The 19,757-nt window shown below is 37.9% G+C and overlaps 1 protein-coding gene across 1 annotated transcript in view; it reads right to left on the bottom strand.

The window, feature by feature from the left end:
• The window catches only part of RYR2 (ryanodine receptor 2), a 754,458-nt gene that overhangs the window by 388,566 nt on the left and 346,135 nt on the right, over positions 1–19,757 (bottom strand). Inside the window, exon 12 of the mRNA XM_056113587.1 lies at positions 14,660–14,816. Within this exon, the coding sequence (XP_055969562.1) occupies positions 14,660–14,816 (157 nt within the window). The remainder of the gene's footprint in view (positions 1–14,659; positions 14,817–19,757) is intronic.

The following is a 19,757-nucleotide window of genomic DNA, read 5'->3' as shown; positions in this document are numbered from 1 at the left end:
GCAACACTATATTATATCCATATGACCATATGATCATGGAGGGTCAAAGTGATACTACAGAGACAGGGTGCTTGCCTTGCACATGGACCACACCTGGGCTTGATTCCCAGTACCTTTGGTCTCCTGAGCCCCACAAGGAGTAACCAGGTGGGTGTGGTCCCCCCAAAATTTTTAAGTGAATTGCTATATGTTTTAAAACTATAGTTGAATTAATTTTTGAGCTATCAAAGTACCTTGAGAACTAGTTATAATAAATTATTTTTGTTAAAAAGCCACTACTAAGTTCTCCATTTGCTTCTATTGTTAGATACTTAATCACTGACGAGCAACTATAATATATTATCACAGATAAGCAAAGTAGTTTTTCTATATTCCCTCATCTTCATCACTATCACTAAATCTTTCATTTTCTTATTTAAAAAGAGCATTAGTGCCACTACTTGACTGCTGGAGTTTCCTGGCACGGCACCTTGACACTAAAGTATCTAATCTTTATAGGGCTATAGTAGGATAAAATAGGAAAATGGCACATAAACTGTTTTCACACTACCTTAGCACATGATTGCTAAGTGTCACTTATTTTTGTTGTGTAAAAATGAATATTTTAAAACATCTTAAATATTTTTGAACAAGAAAAAACAAATAAAAATAACACTAAACACTGAGCCAAAATGTTTGGTTTTATATTACTTCATAATCTTGTGATCTGTTGGCAGTCTTATTTAAGATTGGTTTTCATAACTTCAGTATCAAAAGGATTCTATTCATGATGCCCAGGAGAAGGAGAACTTGAAGAAAGCACCCACAAAGAATAATTTAGTGGGGTTTTAAGCTAAAAAATAATTACATCTTGGTGGGAGTATAATATATATGTACAAGACCTACTTTATGATTAAAACTGACATTTAAAAGCACATGAAAGAGATGGCTCAAAACCCTAGGAGTAAGTAAAGAAAGTGAAGATAAGATCTAAGAAAAACCTCAAAAATAAAGTATATTTATAGTGTAGGATGTTTTGAGAGAGGACAAAAAATATTTTGCAAAATATGTATCTACCAAACCATCACACTGCATAATTTACACAATGGTCTATGTTACTTATAGTAATTAAAATGGAGAAAGAAAAAAGAACAGCAAATTAAATTATATTATAAGCTAGTTTTACTATTTCTAATCATTTTGAATACAGTTATCAAGAATTTAAGATTGCCTACTGCGTGTTCACAGATCAATGGCAAAGATCCTAATGATAACCAAGGGAATGTTCCTGAAAAAAAGTATCAAAAAGGATTTTAAATGAATAACCTATTATCATTTTAGTAAGAATTATCTTAACGATTTATAAAATTTCAAGGATTGACGTATTGAAAAATAGGTCTCACACAGTTCAAAATAAAAAAATGAAGAGGTAGAAGCAAAGCTTTCATGAGATGAAATGAAATCACTTCAGAATTTATAAAACAATGCAAGATACATTCAAATAAAGTTGATATTTTCAAGTGACCTGGAAAAGCTTAATTTTTCACCAAATTTGAAACATTATTTTGAATAGAGTAATTAAGTTGTTCAATAGTCATTTAATGGGCTGAAGGTGCAGCCTGTAGAACACTGGATTTGCATGTGGTCAACGTGGGTTTGGTCCCTGCACCACATGTGGTCTCCCAAACATCGCAGGACGAAGCAATGGATTTTTATTTGGATTTTTTTGTTCAAAAATATTTAAGATGTTTAAAATATTCATTATAAACACAGACAGGTGTGACTCCCCCAAACCAAACAAAAAGGTAGTCACTTATGGACAGAGAAGGAAATAAAACAAGGGGGTGGGGGAAGAAGGGAATGAGAAGTAATAGGTGGAATAGGTATCAGGGCTTCAGTTCTATCAGTGATATGAGTGAGGGGCTATGCATAGCCCCTCACTCATATCATATCTCCAAAACATATATTCAACATATATCATAACATATATTCAACATATATCATATCTCCAAAACATATCACATCTTCAAAACATATCACATCTCCAAAACATATCACATCTCCAAAACATATATTCAACAAAACCAAAAACATGAGACCTAAGCAGAAAGCACTGAAACTTTAAAAAGTGTCCTCAAATTGACAGGTGGGAGTGATTGGGGATTGGGATTGGAAGGGAATCTGGGACCACTGAGGAGGGAAGTTGACACTGGAGAGATTGATGTTGAATTATTGTACGCCTAAAACTCAACTGTCAGTAACTTTGTAAATCATGGCTCTTTAATAATTTTTAGTCATTTAATAATTGCATACTGAAAATAGAATTGAAGAAATATATGAGTCTTCTTTTCATAAATTAAGCATTAGTTGTTTCCGTAGTAAACAGCATAACAAAAATATGGCAAGTATTTCCAAACAGTTCTATAACTGGGGAAAAGTTATCAAATGCATATTTTTCCCTTTCCTCTGTTAATGTGTTTTGTTTTCTTTTACATGAGTGTAAATGTTCATGTTTTCAGGGTACAATATCACCATATCACATCAACCTCTGAAATGTCACTAATTCTTCACCACAGTTCCAAAGCTCCTTTCATTCCATTCCTCGTTTGCTTAGGTAATTTATGCTATGCTGTTACAATCTATGGGTATGTTTTCATTGAACTTTTGAAAAGTGTCTTTTCACTTTTATGTTGCCTGTGAATGAGATTATCCAGTATTTGCCTTTCTCCTTCTGACTTATTTCTCTGAGCATGACACCCTACAGTTTCGTTCATGTTGTAGCAAAAAGCAAGACTTCATGTCTTTTTGTAGTTGAGTAGTAATTTATTGGGTGTACAGATCACTCTACTTTTATCCACTCACCTATCATTTGTCACTTAGATTATTTTCAGATTTTGATTATTATGAATAGCACTGCAAGGAACACAGGTGCCTATCATAAATATACATTTTTGTGTAGGAGTAGAATTGATGTACATATGAAAGTTCTTTTTTAACATTACTGAATCACTATGAGATAGTTACAATCTTTCATGTTTGGGTTACAATCACATAATGATCAAACGCCCATCCCTCCACCTGTGCACATTCCCCACCACCAATATCCCCAGTACACTCCCCATTTCCCACCTTCCCCGCCTCCATGGCATACAATATTCCCCATACTCTCTCTCTCTACTTTTGGGCATTATAGTTTGCAATACAGACACTAAGAGGTTATCATTTTTAGTCCTTTCTCTACTTTCAGCACACATCTTCCATCCCAACTAGTTCCTTCCCACTGTTGGTGGGAATGCCCACTAGTTCAGCACTTCTGGAAAACAATATGGAAATTCCTTCAAAAACTAGAAATTGAGCTTCCATATGACCCTGCAATACCACTTCTGGAAATATATCTCAAGGATGCAAAAAAGCACAGTAGAAATGACATCTGTACTATATGTTCATTGCAGCACTGTTCACAATAGCCAAAATCTGGAAACATATGGAAGTTCTAAGATTAATTTTTATAAGAACCTTTCATACTCTTTTTCAGAGGCTAAAGCAATTAATATTCTCACAGTAAATGAAGAATGAAGGGCTCCTTGTTTTCACATTTATGGCAGCAGCTGTTTTTAACACACTCTCTTCCATACATAAATATGCCTCTATCACTTATGTAAGGTGACATCTTATTGTCATTTTATTTTCACTTACATACAATGATAAACATTTTTTCATGTATCTGTTGGCTATCTGTGTGTCTTCTTGGGTGAAGTGTGATCAGTTTCTATCCATGCTTTTCTCCCATGTAATAGGTGTTCTTTTATTCCAATAAAAGAACAGTTTCTTTCACAGCACAGATGCTTTGAGATTTGATATAGTTACATTTGTGCATTTTGTTTATTTTCCTTGACAATGAAGTTGAATCTTTTAAATATATTACCAAATTCAGCATCGTAAAAGATTTAGCCTATCTTTTTGGGACACACGTGGCAGTGTTTAGGGCTAACTTGTGGCTCTGTGCTCAGGGCCCATATGAGGAAACCATAAGGAGTGGCAGAGATCAAATTTGGGTCAGCCATGTATAAGGTAAGTTCCCTGCCTGTTGTACTGTCACTCTGGGCCCTACATCAAATGCTTTACCACATTCTGAATTAACCTTTGTGCATGGTGTGAAACAGTGTTTCAACTTTAATCTTTTGTGTGTTGCTAATCTTCCCATACTCTATTGAATAGGCTTTTCTTTACCTGCTTTATGTTATTGGTTGCCTTGTCAATTTAAGATCAAAGTTTAACCCAAGTGCCCAAGAACAGATGACCTGTTAAAGAAACTTTGGTACATCTACACAATAAAATACTTATACAGCTGTTAGGAAGATGAAATCATGAAATTTGCTTATAAGTGAATGGCCATGGAGATTATCCATGCTAAGTGAAATGAGTCATTAAGAGAGGAACAGACAGAATAACTGTACTCATTTGTGAAATATAAAATATCATAATATAAGACTAACACCCAATGATAGAGACAAGGGCCAGGGAGTTTGCTCCACAAATGGAAGCCTCCCTCATGAGCTGGGGGAGAAGGCATCTGGGATAGAGAAGGGATCACAAAGTCAATGATGTTGGAGGTATCGCTCAGGATGAGAGATATGTGCTGAAAATTGATAAAGGACTCTCATTATTTGTGTTGCAAATCATAATACCCATAAATAGAGATAGAGGAAGAGGGACATTGTCTGCCATAGAGGCAGGGGGAGGGGTGAAATGGGATAGGGGAGAAATACTGGGGACACTGATGGTGGAAAATGTGCACTGGTGGAGGGATGGGTGTTTGTTCGCTGTATACTGAAACTCAAACATGAAAGTTTTGTAACTGTAAATCACGGTGATTGAACAAATGAATAAATAAATGAAAAAGATTTAAGTCATAACCACCATTTTTCCCCCTTGATGCTAGAGTTCATGCCCTTTCTAAGGCTTGTCTGTTGTCTTCCTCCCTTTGTCAAATGTATGACAAATGTCTTATCTTTTTTTATATATATATTTATTGAATCACTGTGGGAAAAGTTACAAAGCTTTCAGGTTTAAGTCTCAGTCATGCAATGATGAAACACCTTTCCCTACACCAGTACTCATTTTTCACCACCAAGAACCCCAAAATACCTCCCTCCCACCCCTTCCAATGCCTGGGAGGCAGATGAATTCTACTTAACACTCTATCTACTTTGATTACATTTATTATTTTGAGAAAAGATGCACCATTATTGTTTAGAGTTTACACCCAACAATAGAACTGCTGAAAAGGCACTGTGAAATAATTTGTTTTCTACAGTTAGTTATGAGAACCATATGATGTCGCACGGCTGTAATAGTGGCCACGTGATTTTGGATTTCTGATATTTTACTTATTAAGCCTGGAGGTATTTCTGCCAAGAGCCAGATAATTACGAGATTGGTTTCTGTGGCTCTGGAGCCATGGCCATGCCAGAGAGCCACTCGTAGGGGGCAACTCGTGACCTCGGTAGGGCATGAAGGATGAGCTTCGACTAATCTTGTTGACAATGTTTTCCAGTATATATAAACATGAAATATTTTTTCCATTTCCTCATCTCAGAAACTTGCCTTTGTCATGCTCTGTCTCAAAAAAGGATGAAAGGTGGTGTCTCACTGCAAGGGTGCAGGAGACCAATGGGTTTGGTGTGACAGGTTTTTCTCTTGACTCTCATTTTTCTAAGGCAAAGTTCCACAATTTCTCCCTAGTTGTTGGATTACTGATTGCTTCCTAACCTACTTTTCTTTCCCATGCTAGGCTTTCATACTTTAGCTTTGAATTCCAGTCTGCTGTTAATCTACTCTGGGGTTCCTCTCCAGGGAAGGACATATGTGCTCTCCTGGTTGGCTTTGGTGCACTCTCTAGCCAGCACTCTATATTTAACAGAGCATTGGTGTGGATTTCTGTTTTGTGATGGATCAGGGGACAATGCTGCCCACATTCTCCCTATTTGGTCAGCTTGGCCCCACCCTGATTTCAAGTGCATCTCCAAATGAACACAATATCAATTTCAAAGATAAGAGTCATGTGATAATCTAAGGAGAGGAAAAATAATTTATATCTTTTTCTCTAAAATGTTGGCAATATAGACAGCATTTCATTTTTAAAATATATCACTTTGCCTCTAATCAAGGCCTCTAGTACTGGATTTTAGTTGGTTCAAATTCAATGCTTCTTTTTATTTAATTGCATGAAATAATTTTCCTTTTTATTTAATTGCATGAAACAATTTTCAACATGAATGCATTTTAATTTCATCAGAATACCTTTTTCCAATTAAAATAGGCTTGTATTTTGAACATAATCATCACTATTGAAAACCCTAATTTTAAAAAATATATCTGTATATCTGAATGTGTTTCAAGATGCGAATCAATTTTTGTACTATTCTTTTTTCCTGTGAGACTAGTTAATATTATGTAACTTACTTTTAATAAAATTATGTGAATCTTATCACTTTTTACCAAGACCATTCAATTCAACTTTCAATCCTTCCTCTAATATCATAAACATATTCGATTTTTAAAAATACAATTCATGAAAATTAAACTATTATACAATGTGGAAGGATGTATTCTTACCTCTATGATATTACATACACATATTTTTTAAATTTTCCTCCACCCCTCTCGGAGAGCCCGGCAAGCTATCGAGAGTATTCGATATGCCAGACACAGTAACAACAAAGTCTCCAATGGAGACGTTACTGGGCCCGCTCGAGCAAATCGACAATCAACGGGAGGGCCTTTACTTTACTTACTTTTTAATACAGTCACACTTTCTTTGTTAAGTCACTATCTGTAAACATCTGAAAATAAAGTCTGAAAACTACTATCTCTCCCCAAAAGAAAAGATCAGACTCTTAAGTCACTATATGCAAACTTAACCCTAATTACAGAGATGATATGGCATGAGAGCTTCAAAGAATTTGGTGAAGGGCATAGAGAAACTTTATCCATTCCCTTCTTTTCTTCTGAAGAAAAGAGAGGTTCAGAAGAATAATGCCATTGCTTCCTAACCTACTTTTCTTTCCCATGCTAGGCTTTCATACTTTAGCTTTGAATTTAGCTCTCGAGGGAGCCCCAGTGAGGACAGCCAGGCGCAGGGGCAGGAGATTCTGTGCTGTTCTCTTACGGGAGCTGGGTTTTATAGTCTCTGGGTCCCTTGGAGGGGGGCGAGTTGAGTTTCCCTCCCTGCCCTGAGCAGAGCCCCAGCAGCCAAAGACCTCCAGAACCAGCCACAGCCATACTGAGACCACTCTCCACATGTTTGGACAAGCCTCATGCATGAAGCATGAAGGAACCAGCAGAGGAACCCAGGCATGCGGGTTCCTGGGCTGAGACCTCCAAGCCTGCTCGGATTAGGACTGGGCCTTCTCCACCCAGATCCCCCATCTCCAGGGAGGTAGGCCTTACACCCACCAGATGCTGCCAATGCCAGGTGGTCCCATCAACGGTCAAGACCCAGAGACATTTAAAATATATGTAAGAAATATATGCAAAATAGATAGATATATAGATATGGATATAGATATACATATACATAGACATGTACCCAGGGCTTGCTCCTAGCTCTGTGCTCAGGTACAAATATAGGAGGGCTCAGGGAACCATGTGTGGTGCCCAGGATCAAACCTGGCACCTGACCCTCTGTGCTATCACTCCAGTCCCCCAGATATATACATTTAAGATATATATATGGGGGGGGGGAGAGGGGGAGAGAGAGAGAGAGAGAGAGAGAGAGAGAGAGAGAGAGAGATGCACTGGAAAAAAGTACCAAGTGTAGGAATGTTCTGTTGCTTTTCATTTATTTGTAAAAACCATTATGTGATCAGGGTAATAAAAGGAAGCACTTTTCAAATACTACTTACTGCAGGAATCTTTTCATTCACTAACATACTGCAAACATAATATGCCTTTAAAAGTGTGTATTTTAGGAGCTGGAGAGATAGTACAGCAGGTATGGTGCTTGCCTTGAATGAGGCTGACCTGGATTCAACTTCTGGCAACCCATAGTTTCCACTGAGCACCTCTAGAAGTAATTTCTGAGCACAGAGTCGGGAGTAAGCCCTGAACACTGCTGGACATAGCTCCAAAACAAACTGTCACTGTCACTGTTCTCCCGTTGTTCATCAATTTGCTCGAGCGGGCCCAGTAACATCTCCATTGTGAGATCTGTTACTGTGTTTGGCATATTGAATACTTCACAGGTAGCCTGCCAGCTTTTCCATGCGGGTGAGATAGTCTCGGTAGCTTGCCGGGTTCTTCCAGAGGGGTCGAGGAATTGAACCTGGGTCACCCGGGTCGGCCATATGCAAGGCAAGCGCCCTACCTGCTGTGCTATCGCTCCAGCCCTCAAAACAAAACAAACAAACAAAAACAAAATGTATAAATTTCACAGCAAAAATAAATATTAAAATCCTTAGAATAAAAAATAAGATATAATTGGTCTTTGGATATAAAAAATTAGCAAGGATTTTTTAAGAATTATGTATTGATAAGACTGACAGAAATGGTAGTCACCATACTATGCTCTACAGAATAGAAAGTCTCCTGAGAATCCAGAATAAAAGATCTTGTATAAGCTAAATACTCATTAACAAAAATTATATATATATATTCATGTACATATACATAAATTTGTTTCATTTTGGGGGTCATACTTGCCACATCCACTCTGGCCCTTTTTAGTAAAAATTCTATTTATTGTGGAATATATTAATATTAAATAAAAGTTAGCCATCATATATAAATACCTCTAGTTACAAATAATGTATAAATTTGATAATAAAACAAAATGTACATACACAAGAGTTGTTTCTGAATTACAGATTATATGCAATTTTATTTGTCCTTCATCTTACTTTTATAGTCTTTCAAAATCTTCTAAAATGATTAAGCATAAAATGCAGAATTTAAAAAGTAATTTTTGAAGAATGTATAGAGCAGCTCTACTTCACAGAAAGAAGCTCTGTTACCTAATCTGCTAGTGATTTTAAAATAAAATTTCAACAGTAGTTTTAAAAATAAAGCATTTTTTTCAAATATTTCACCTCCACCTTCACTCCTTGTAACCATGTTATCATGTGCAATTATCATTATGATTAGATGAGAGAAGTATATGACAGCAAGTTATTAACAGACTATAAATGGATGGTTCCATAAACATGCGTACGAGGCAGAAGATTTCTTTTAGAGAAACTGAATAGTATGTTAAAAGGTCGTCCGGGGATCCTTGGTTGATCTAACTTCAGAAACACGATGACATTATACAAATTTCAAAACCCAGAAAAAGAATCCCTTGAGTGGAAACCACAGAAAGAGCTGGCCAGGAGACATTCTTTTTATTTTTTTATTTACTTATTTTTGCTTTTTGGTTCACACTTGGCATTGCACAGGGGTTACTATTGACTCCTGCACTCAGAAATTACTCCTGGCAGTGCTCTGGGGACTATACGAGATGCTGGGAATCAAGCCCGGATTGGCCATGTGCAAGGCAAACACTCTACCCACTGTGCTATTGCTCCAGCCTCAGAGACATTCTTTAGATGCAAGTTTTCCTCTAGTGTTTACAGAATGTTAACACAGATATTTGGAGAAAAATATTAATGCTTTGAGTAAGAATTTTTATCAATAGCCTTTAAAAACATTAATAGCTTTTAAGGAAACATTTACATTTCTAAAAATCCACCCATAAAATCATCAAAAATAAAACTACAAAGGAATATATGCAATGATTGTTTATGTTTTGAACTTTTTTTCTTTTATTTTCTATTCTTTTTGCTACAAAAAGGGATTTAATTATTATAGCACTGTAGCACTGTCCTCCCATTGTTCATCTATTTGCTCGAGCGGGCACCAGTAACATCTCCATGGTGAGACTTGTTGTTACTGTTTTTGGCATATCCGAATATGCCACAGTAGCTTGCCAGACTCTGCCTTGCCAGACTGCCGTGTGGGTAGGATACTCTCGGTAGCTTACCAGTCTCTCCGAGAAGGACAGAGGAATTGAACCCGGTAACGGGAAAAAAAAACAACAAGGATTTAGTTTTGAACGATTAACTTTTATTGGAGGGGGCCATGTGTGCAGTGCTCAGGGCTTGCTAATGGCTTTGTACTCAGAGTTCGTGTCGCCTCCAAAAGGATTTAGGGGACCAAATGGAGTGCCAGGGATCAACTTGGGTCAGCTGCATGCAAGACAAAACAACTCTGTTCTATCTCTCTTGTCTTGTTTTTTTTTTATTCAGATTTTTTTCTTTCTTTTTTTAAATTTTTTTTTTATTAGTGAAACACCATGAGGTACAGTTATAGACTTACAAATTTTTGTGCTTGGGTTTCAGTTATACAATGATCAAGTACCCATCCCTCCACCAGTGCCCATCCTCCACCACCACAGGTCCCAGCATCCCTCCCACCCCCCATCCCCCCCAAAAGATTAATCGCCAAATTTATTTCTTTGCTCAGATATTCTCTACTCTTTCCATTTTTGAGTTTCTGAGGGTAAAGCATTAATAGAGATAGATTCCATATATTTCTTATATAATCATATAAAATATACATGCCTCTGTAATTTAAAAAAATTTCATTATTCTCACTTAAATTTTATGAGCAATAGAAAATCATAGAAAACTTTTCAGAGCATACTAAAATGACAGTTATCAGATAAAGTTGTCAAACATATGAGTATATTCTAGTTTTTTGGCATAACTAAGAATGATAAAATAACTTGCATTCATTTTACTTTATGTGAACAACTGCTTTTGTTTGTTTTGTTGGGGGGCCACACCTTAGGGTGCTCACAGATTACTCCTTGCTCTATTCTCAGAGATCAGGCCTGGCAGAGCTCAGGGGACCAAATGGGGTTGCTTAAGATTGAACCTATGCCCACCATGCACCCTACTGTACTATTCATTCCAACCCCTGTAAACAACTCCTTTTGTTAAAAAAAAAATAGAATGCTATATCAATATATGTATATATGTATGCAAGAAAGTCTGAGATATGTTAATATAATTTTCTCTTTTCCATTTCCATTTCCATTTGAATAACTTAGTCCCTATTTTGCTGAGGCATCCATTGAACTCCTGCTGAATAAGAATTGTTAGAGAATGAATGAACAGAGAAAAAATGATGCGAGTATGCAGTATTCAACAGCAAAAGTGGGATTTTTAGAGCCTACAGAAAGGGATCATTATAGTAATAATAAAAAGGAAGAAGTGCTATTCAGATTTCATCAGCAACTGGGTTTCAGAGAACACAGTTAAACAATACTGCTAGGCAGCTGCCCTTGGGGCCTGTACAGCTCAGCTGGTGAGGTCTAGAGAGGTCAAGGACAACTACACTGTTTAGACCTTGGTGATAAAGCCTGGGGCTGAATGAGTAAATGAGGCAGGTCAAGATTCCAGGAACAGAGTTAAGTAAATTTAAACCTTGCAAGCCAGGTATTTGGAGTGGCGATGGCCACTAGATCTTCATGGGCCAGTGGCACATTCCCTTCTACCTTTGCTTTCCCTTTCATAAATGGGAGTTCTGAAACTCGGTGAGATCTAATAAAAAGAATTACAGAGCTTAGTAATTCTTGTATATAAAAAGTCAATGGTGAGGAAAAAAAGCAGTTCAAAATATCCTGACTGGGGGCTGGAGAGATAGCACAGCGGGTAGGGCGTTTGCCTCGCACACGGCCGACCCGGGTTCAATTCCCAGCATCCCATATGGTCCCCTGAGCACCACCAGGAGTAACTCCTGAGTGCAGAGCCATGAGTAACCCCTGTGCATTGCCAGGTGTGACCCTCCCCCCCAAAAAAAATGTCCTGACCAGAGTTAGGAGCATCAACTTTTGCCCATGTCATCCAGGGCTAATCAGTGAATGAAGGTTCATTTAGGGCAGGGCACAGGGATATCTCTCCAAGCTCAGAAATCCTGAAATCCCTCAATGATACTGAACACACACACAGGCACACACACATACACACACAATGAAATAAAGTAATATTATACATTACATACATGGACCTTATTACACTATCTATCCTCTATGTTATTTACTTTTAGCTAACTAACTTGCAATGAGAATCAAGGACAGGATGTTTTCCTGCTGCTAGGCTTTTCTGTTTCTTTCTTCTCTCCTCCCAGGTTTTGCTTTATAAATGTTGTGTTGCATTATTTGATACATAGATTTTGCAAGAGTTAGATCTTTAGTGAACTGCATTTTTAAATACTAAAAATGCTTTGTTTAGCTCAATTTATTTTTTGCCTGAATTCCTCCTACTCTGATACTGAGATCAAACTCCTTTCTTTTCTGTTCTCTTTGTATTTTCTTATAGGCCATCTTTTCATTTAGATCCTTTCAGAACAATATTGCTTTAGGTGTGTGTGTGTGTGTGTGTGTGTGTGTGTGTGTGTGTGTGTGTGCGCTGGAGAGAAGGGGTGGGACAGGCCAATCACACCCAATAGTGCCCATGGCTTACTCCTACCTCTGTGCTCAGGTATCACTCCTGACAGAACTCTGGGGACTCTACGGGGTTCCAGGAATTGAACCTGGGTAAGCCATGTGCAAGGTGAGTGCTTCACCTGATTTACTATCATTTCAGTCCCTAGATATGTTTCTCACTGTCGCCATAATTTATACTTCATGATGTACAAAGAGTGGTCCACATAGAAAAGCAGCTATGTAAATAAGACTTTGATTTTAAAAAAATCTGGTATGTTGTAGAGTATAAGGTTTGTGCTATTTCCTCCCAAACATATAATCATCTAATTTTTGATAAGGGGGCAAGAAAAGTGAAATGGAGCAGGGAAAGCCTCTTCAATAAACTGTGCTGGCAAAATTGGACGGCTACATGCAAAAAAGTGGGCTCAGATCTCTGCCTAACACCACGCACAAAAGTAAGATCAAAATGGATTTATGACCTCAACATCAGACCAGAATCCATAATGTTTATTGAAGACAAAGTTGGCAAAACTCTCCATGATATTGAAGCTAATGGTATCTTCAAAGATGTCACGCCACTGGCCGAGCAAGTGAAAACAGAGATAGACAAATGGGACTATCTTAAACTAAGAAGCTTCTGCACCTCAAAAGAAACAGTGACCAAAATACAAAGACAGCCTACAGAATGGGAAAGGATATTCACCAAGTACACATCCGACAAGGGGTTGATATCAAGGATATACAAGGTACTGGTTAAACTCCACAAGAAGAAATCACCCAACCCCATCAAAAAATGGGGTAAGGAAATGAACAGAAACTTTCGCAAAGAAGAAATTCGAATGGCAAAAAGGCACATGAGAAAATGCTCTACATCACTAATCATCAGAGAGATGCAGATCAAAACCACAATGAGATATCATTTCACACCACAGAGACTAGTCCACATACACAAGAACAAAAGCAACCGGTGCTGGCGCGGATGTGGCGAGAAAGGACCCTCCTTCACTGCTGGTGGGAATGCCGGCTGGTCCAACCCTTTTGGAAAACAGTATGGACGACTCTCAAAAAATTAGAATTTGATCTGCCATTTGACCCAGCTATAGCACTCCTGGGAATATATCCCAGAGAGGCAAAAAGGTATAGTCGAAGTGACATCTGCAATTGTTTGTTCATTGCAGCACTCTTTACAATAGCCAGAATCTGGAAAAAAACCTGAGTGCCCAAGAACAGATGACTGGTTAAAGAAACTTTGGTACATTTACACAATGGAGTACTATGTAGCTGTTAGAAAAGATGAAGTTATGAAATTTACATACAAGTGGTACTACATGGAAAGTATCATGTTAAGCGAAATGAGTCAGAAAAAGCGGGATAGACACAGAAAGAGTGTATTCATCTGGGGAACATAAAGCAACAAAAAGGGAGATTAACACCCAGGAATGGCTGAGATTAGTACCAGGAATTTTGCTCCATGAATGGAAGGCCAGCCACACGCTCTAGGTGAAAAGGAAGCTCAGATAGAGAAGAGAGTACCAAATGAAGGGTGTTGTGAGGACCCTCTCAGGGTGGGAGAAGCATGCTAAAAGTAGTCGATAGACCAAACATGATTGCCACTCAAAACCTCTCTTGCAAAACACAGTACCCAAAAGAAGAGAGAGAGAACAAGGGGGAATACCCTGCCACAGAGGCAGGATGGAACGGGGGGGGGGGGGATGAGGGGTGGGAGGGGATGCTGGGACCCGTGGTGATGGATGACGGGCACTGGTGGAGGGATGGACACTTGATCATTGTATAACTGAAACCCAAGCACAAAATTTGTAAGCCTATAACTGTACCTCATGGTGTTTCACTAATAAAAAAAGAAAAAAAAAAGGTTTGTGCTAACAATACACTGTCACAACCTAAGAAAACAAAAAGGATTTCAATGAATATTTTATATGTAAATAACCAAAATAAACTATGTGGAGCATCTGGATCAGAAGTTTAGGAAACAGGTTTTTATGGAGAGAAGTGTAAATAAGAGACAGTAGGGATTCAGAAATTCATGTAACATATGTTCACATCACTTCTTCTTGTATTTCTCTCATCAAAAATAATGTGGTCTCTATCAGCCTAATCAGTGGCTGAATAAATAGCAGTACTCCTATATTAAAAAATAATAATAATGTGGTGGGTATAGCTATAGGATGTCCAAAATTGCATTTCCTATCTTACCTTGGATGATCGGAAGGTAAAAGCTGTTGACTTCACATCAGCTTTTTCTTTGTCCATCAGTAGAAGATTTTTGTCTTCTAGGAGACTCAAGTATTTTCCTGTTGTGACATGACGTAGTCGGAAAGGTTGGCCCCATCGTATGTGGCTTCCACTCCACCTAATAGAAGGAATCAAGACTTGATCCAGCACACCCATAACCACAGAAGAAATCACAGTAAAATGTATCATACAGGGCTAGAGAGACAGTTCAGTGGACCATCCCAGCTTTGTTTGCAGAAGGCCTGCATTTGACCCTAAGCATCACATGACCCTCTGAGTACTGCTGAGAGGTCAAATTTGATCCTGAGTACTTCTGGGAAAGACTGAAGAATTGTGTGGAAAAATAACCCCTGAGCACTTCCAGGTGTGTTTGGCCTAAAAGTTGCAATTCAAAAATAAAATAAAATGTGCAAGGCAATGAGCAGTGAGACTTTCATATAGTAATGTTCTAAAAACTTTATACTATCCACAGTATATATGTGATTTTAAAATTATTGAATGTTACATAGATAATAGTATGTAAAGTGAAACAACTCAAGCTCTCTTACCTTTGAATGCAATATCATCCACACTATATTTTATTCCATACCAAAAAAAAAGATTAAGAACTAGTGTTTGAAATTAGCCTATAATGACTAGTTGCAGATAGTAGAGTTTGCATCAGTGTTTCACTGTCCGGGGTCATATGGTCCCTTGTGGGGCTCAGGATATCCCAAGGAAACTACAGATAAAATTCATGTAAATGGCAAGACCACCGCATAAGACTAGGGCTCCATTTGGTAGGAGAGAGGGACAACAAGAAGGAACAAGATCAGGAAGGGGCCATGGCCAGAAAAAGGTTGAAGAATGCTGGTTTAAATGATAATTTAAATTTTTTTAGTTAAAAATTTGTTGTTGTAGGGGCCGGAGAGATAGCACAGCCAGTAGGGTGCTTGCCTTGCCTGCAACTGACTTGAGTTAAATCCCCAGCATTTGTGGTCACACCCAGCTATACTCAGCACTTACTCCTGGCTCTACACTCAAGAATTACACCTGGTGGTGCTTCGGTACCATATGGGATACCAGGGATTGAATCCGGGTCTGCCACGTGCAAGACGAATGTTCTACCTGTTGTACTATCACTCCGGCCCTGCATTTCATAACGTCACCTGAGCACCACTTATTAGGAATTCCTGGGTGCAGAGCCAGGAGTAACTCCTGAGAATCATTAGGTGTGGCCCAAAACAAAAAAAACACCATGAGGTTTAATACAGGTCATCATAGCCATTTGTATTCTATAAATCAAGATTTGTTTGACATTTAAAATTTGAAATTTACCTTAATAAAATAGAACTCAATTTTGTATTGTCCCACTAATCTGGATTTTGATATTTTAATATGGAAAATTTAATAATATCATAATAAACTCACCTTCCATACATTGTTTATAAAGATAATTGATTTGGATAAGTCTTCCATATATAACCACATATCAATATATATTGACTATAATACAATTTATCTTATTAATAAAATTTGAATGTCTACCGATACTACCAAGTTAAACCCATTTTGGTCTGGTAATATGCAAGCTTTACTTATTTCCCTTTAAAAAAATAAAGTATATTCTTTGCAGACACTGAAAAACAACTGTTTGCAAATATTTTCCCATTATTTTAGCAAGAACTTGAATGTCTTTCTAAATAACCATCTTTAATATCAAAAAATGTTTTTTCAAAACTGACCAATACTCAAATTAATCTCCTCTTATATGTACCCCTTCCTCCTAATAAACAGAACAAGACAAGGAGAATCAACAGGCAAGAAAAATAAAATACAGTAAATTCTAAAAATAGTAATAGTAATGGAAGTATATAGAACAATTTCCAAGGTGACATATAAAAAGTTGTTCCCTGTTTCTTAGATATACATATTTTTTAAATTAATCTTGAAGGGAATGAGGATTATTCGTCATTTCTCATGATATATCAATCTCCGGTTTTGTTTACTTACAATAGATAAACAAAAAGTTAAATACGCATGCAGGTTTTAAATATAATAAACTATTACAGATGCTCACAAATGTATATTGGAGGAGAGAACCATGTTGCAGAGATGTCTTCCCACTCCAGGCCAGGATGATTTCATCCAGGCACCCCGGATAGGGGCAGATGTGTCCCTCTGCCTGCCCCAAAGAACCCCGGAAGCCACAAACCTCCAAAACTCAATAGCCATCATGCTCACGGCTGATCTTCTCAGGCTCACCCAGAGCAAAACAAGCATGAGAATGAATCCGCTGAAAAACTCAGGTATGCGGTACCAGTGACTGAAAACTCAGGCTTGCATGAAATCAGGAATATGTTCCTCCCCCAATTTCCCTGCCATTCTGGGTTCCTGGCAGTTAGGCTCAGAAATATACATTTAGGCACCATTTAAGCACATTAATGGCTATGATCCAGAGACTCACAAATAAATCTCAGAAGAGAGCACCACATCACAGAGATGCCTTCAGACCCCCAAATCACCATCCAGTTAAAAAAATTAACTCCACAAAACGCTACTCCACAAAATAAAAGAGGACATAAGGAAATGGAAATGTATCCCCTGCTCATGGATAGGAAGAATTAACATCGTCAAAATGGCAATACTCCCCAAGCACTATACAGATTCAATGCGATCCCTATAAGGATACCCATGAAATTCTTCAAAGAAATAGATCAAGCACTCCTGAAATTCATATGGAACAACAAGCGCTCCAGAATAGCTAAAGCAAATCCTGGGAAAAAGACAATGGGAGGCATCACACTCTCCAACCTCAAACTCTACCACAAAGCGGTAACAATTAAAACAGCATGGTACTGGAACAAAGGTAGAGCCACAGACCAATGGAACAGGGTGGAATAACCTTACACACAATGTATGAACATTTAATCTTTGTATGAGGGAGGAAGAAATGTAAAGTGGAGCAAGGAAAGTATCTTTAACAAATGGTGCTGGCATAACTGGACAACCACATGCAAAAAAAAATGGGTTTAAACCTCGACTTAACACCATGCACAAAAGTCAGATCAAAATGGATTAAAGACCTCAACATCAGACCAGAATCCATAAGGTACATTGAAGACAAGGTCGGCAAAATCCTCCACGATATTGAGGCTAACGATATCTTCAAAGACGACATGCCACTGACCAACCAAGTGGAAACAGAGATAAACAAATGAGACTATATTAAACTAAGAAGCTTCTGCATCACAAAAGATACAGTGACAAAGATACAAAGACAATCTACAGAATGGGAAAGGATATTCACCCAATACCCATCCGATAAGGGGTTGATATCAAGGATATACAAAGCACTGGTTGAACTCCACAAGAAGAAAACATCCAACCCCATCAAAAAATGGGGTAATGAAATGAACAGAAACTTTGTCAAAGAAATCCAAATGGCTAAAAGGCACATGAGAAAATGCTCTACATCACTAATCATCAGGGAGATGCAGATCAAAACAACAATGAGATATCTCACACCACAGAGATTGGTCCACATGCAAAAGAAGAAAAGCAACTGGGGTTGGTGCAGATGTGGGGAGAAAGGGATTCTCCTTCACTGCTGGTAGAAATGCCGACTGGTTCAGCCCTTTTGGAAAACAGTATGAATGATTCTCAAAAAATTAGAAATTGAGCTCCCATTTGACCCAGAAATACCACTCCTGGGAATATATCCCAGAGAGACAAAACAGAATAGTCAAAATGACATCTGCACTTGTATGTTCATTGCTGCACTGTTCACAACAGCCAAAATCTGGAAAAAACCTGAGTGCCTGAGAACAGATGACTGGTTAAAGAAACTTTGGTACATCTACACTACGGTATACCATGCAGCTGTTAGAAATGATGAAGTCATCAAATTTGCAAACAAGTGGTTCTACATGGTATCATGCTAAGTGAAATAAGTCAGAAAGAGAGGGACACACATAGAAAGACTGCACTCATATGGGGAATATAAAGTAACAGAGTGGGAGGTGAACACCCAAGAATAGTTGAGATAAGTACCAGGAGGTCTGCTCCACAGCTTGGAAGCTGGAAGCACATGCTGGGGGAAAAGGCATCTCAGATAGAGAAGGGAACACCAAGTAAAGGGTGTTTGGAGGACTCGCTCGGGATGCGAGATGTGTGCTGAAAGCAGACCATAGACCAAACATGATGGCCACTCAATAACTCTAATGCAAACCACAACACCCTAAAGGAAAGAGAGAGCAAAAGGGAATGCTCTGCCACAGAGGTGGGGCAGGGTGTGGGGGACAGGGGGTTGGGAGGGCTACTGGGTTCACTGGTGGTGGAGAATGGGCACTGGTGGAGGGATAGGTACTTGATCATTGCATAACTGAAATCCAAGCATGAAAGTTTGTAAGCTTACAACTGTACCTCATGGTGTTTCACTAATAAAAAATAAAATAAAAAATAAAAATTTAACTCCAGCTCTAGCATTCTATTCAAAATTTTAGAATTCCAGGAGTGATATCTCATACTTTATGCCACTGATATACCAAGAGTAGTACAGCACATTTGACGGGGTCTAAGGTAGAAGAAAACCAATCTTGATAAATATATAAATATGTGTGTGTGTATTAGCACACAAAGGCTCAAACTCTACTGGCTTCATGATGAGATACAACAATTTTTCACATACTTTCTTCTAATAAAATCTTTTGGATAATTTTTAGTCAATTATTCATAATAAGCAATACAAAATAAATTATTTAGCATCTGTCTGTGGGGCAGGCTTGGGTGTTGGTGGGAAAATTCAAAATAATAGTGGTGGGAAGACATAATGGTGGTGGGATTGGTGTTGAAATAATGAATGTAATCAATATTTTGAACAACTTTATAAAATAAAGTATAAACTAAACTAAACTAAAATAAACTATTAAAAAACTATACTAATCTATTCCAGAAACCATTTCCAATTCAGGTAAGATAAAGGTATGTGTTTCTATTGCATTTAGTTCACTAAATTAAAACAACTAATTAAAGTATTATTATACTGAACAGTTTTTGACCCTACTAATTTTTTTTTGCT

Source organism: Sorex fumeus, unplaced genomic scaffold (genome assembly GCF_029834395.1).
Source record: "Sorex fumeus unplaced genomic scaffold, SorFum_2.1 ptg000021l, whole genome shotgun sequence".
Classification (NCBI taxonomy): Eukaryota; Metazoa; Chordata; class Mammalia; order Eulipotyphla; family Soricidae; genus Sorex; species Sorex fumeus.
The sequence above is the reverse complement of the archived record's forward strand: the minus strand, read 5'-3'. Positions and strand labels throughout refer to the sequence as shown.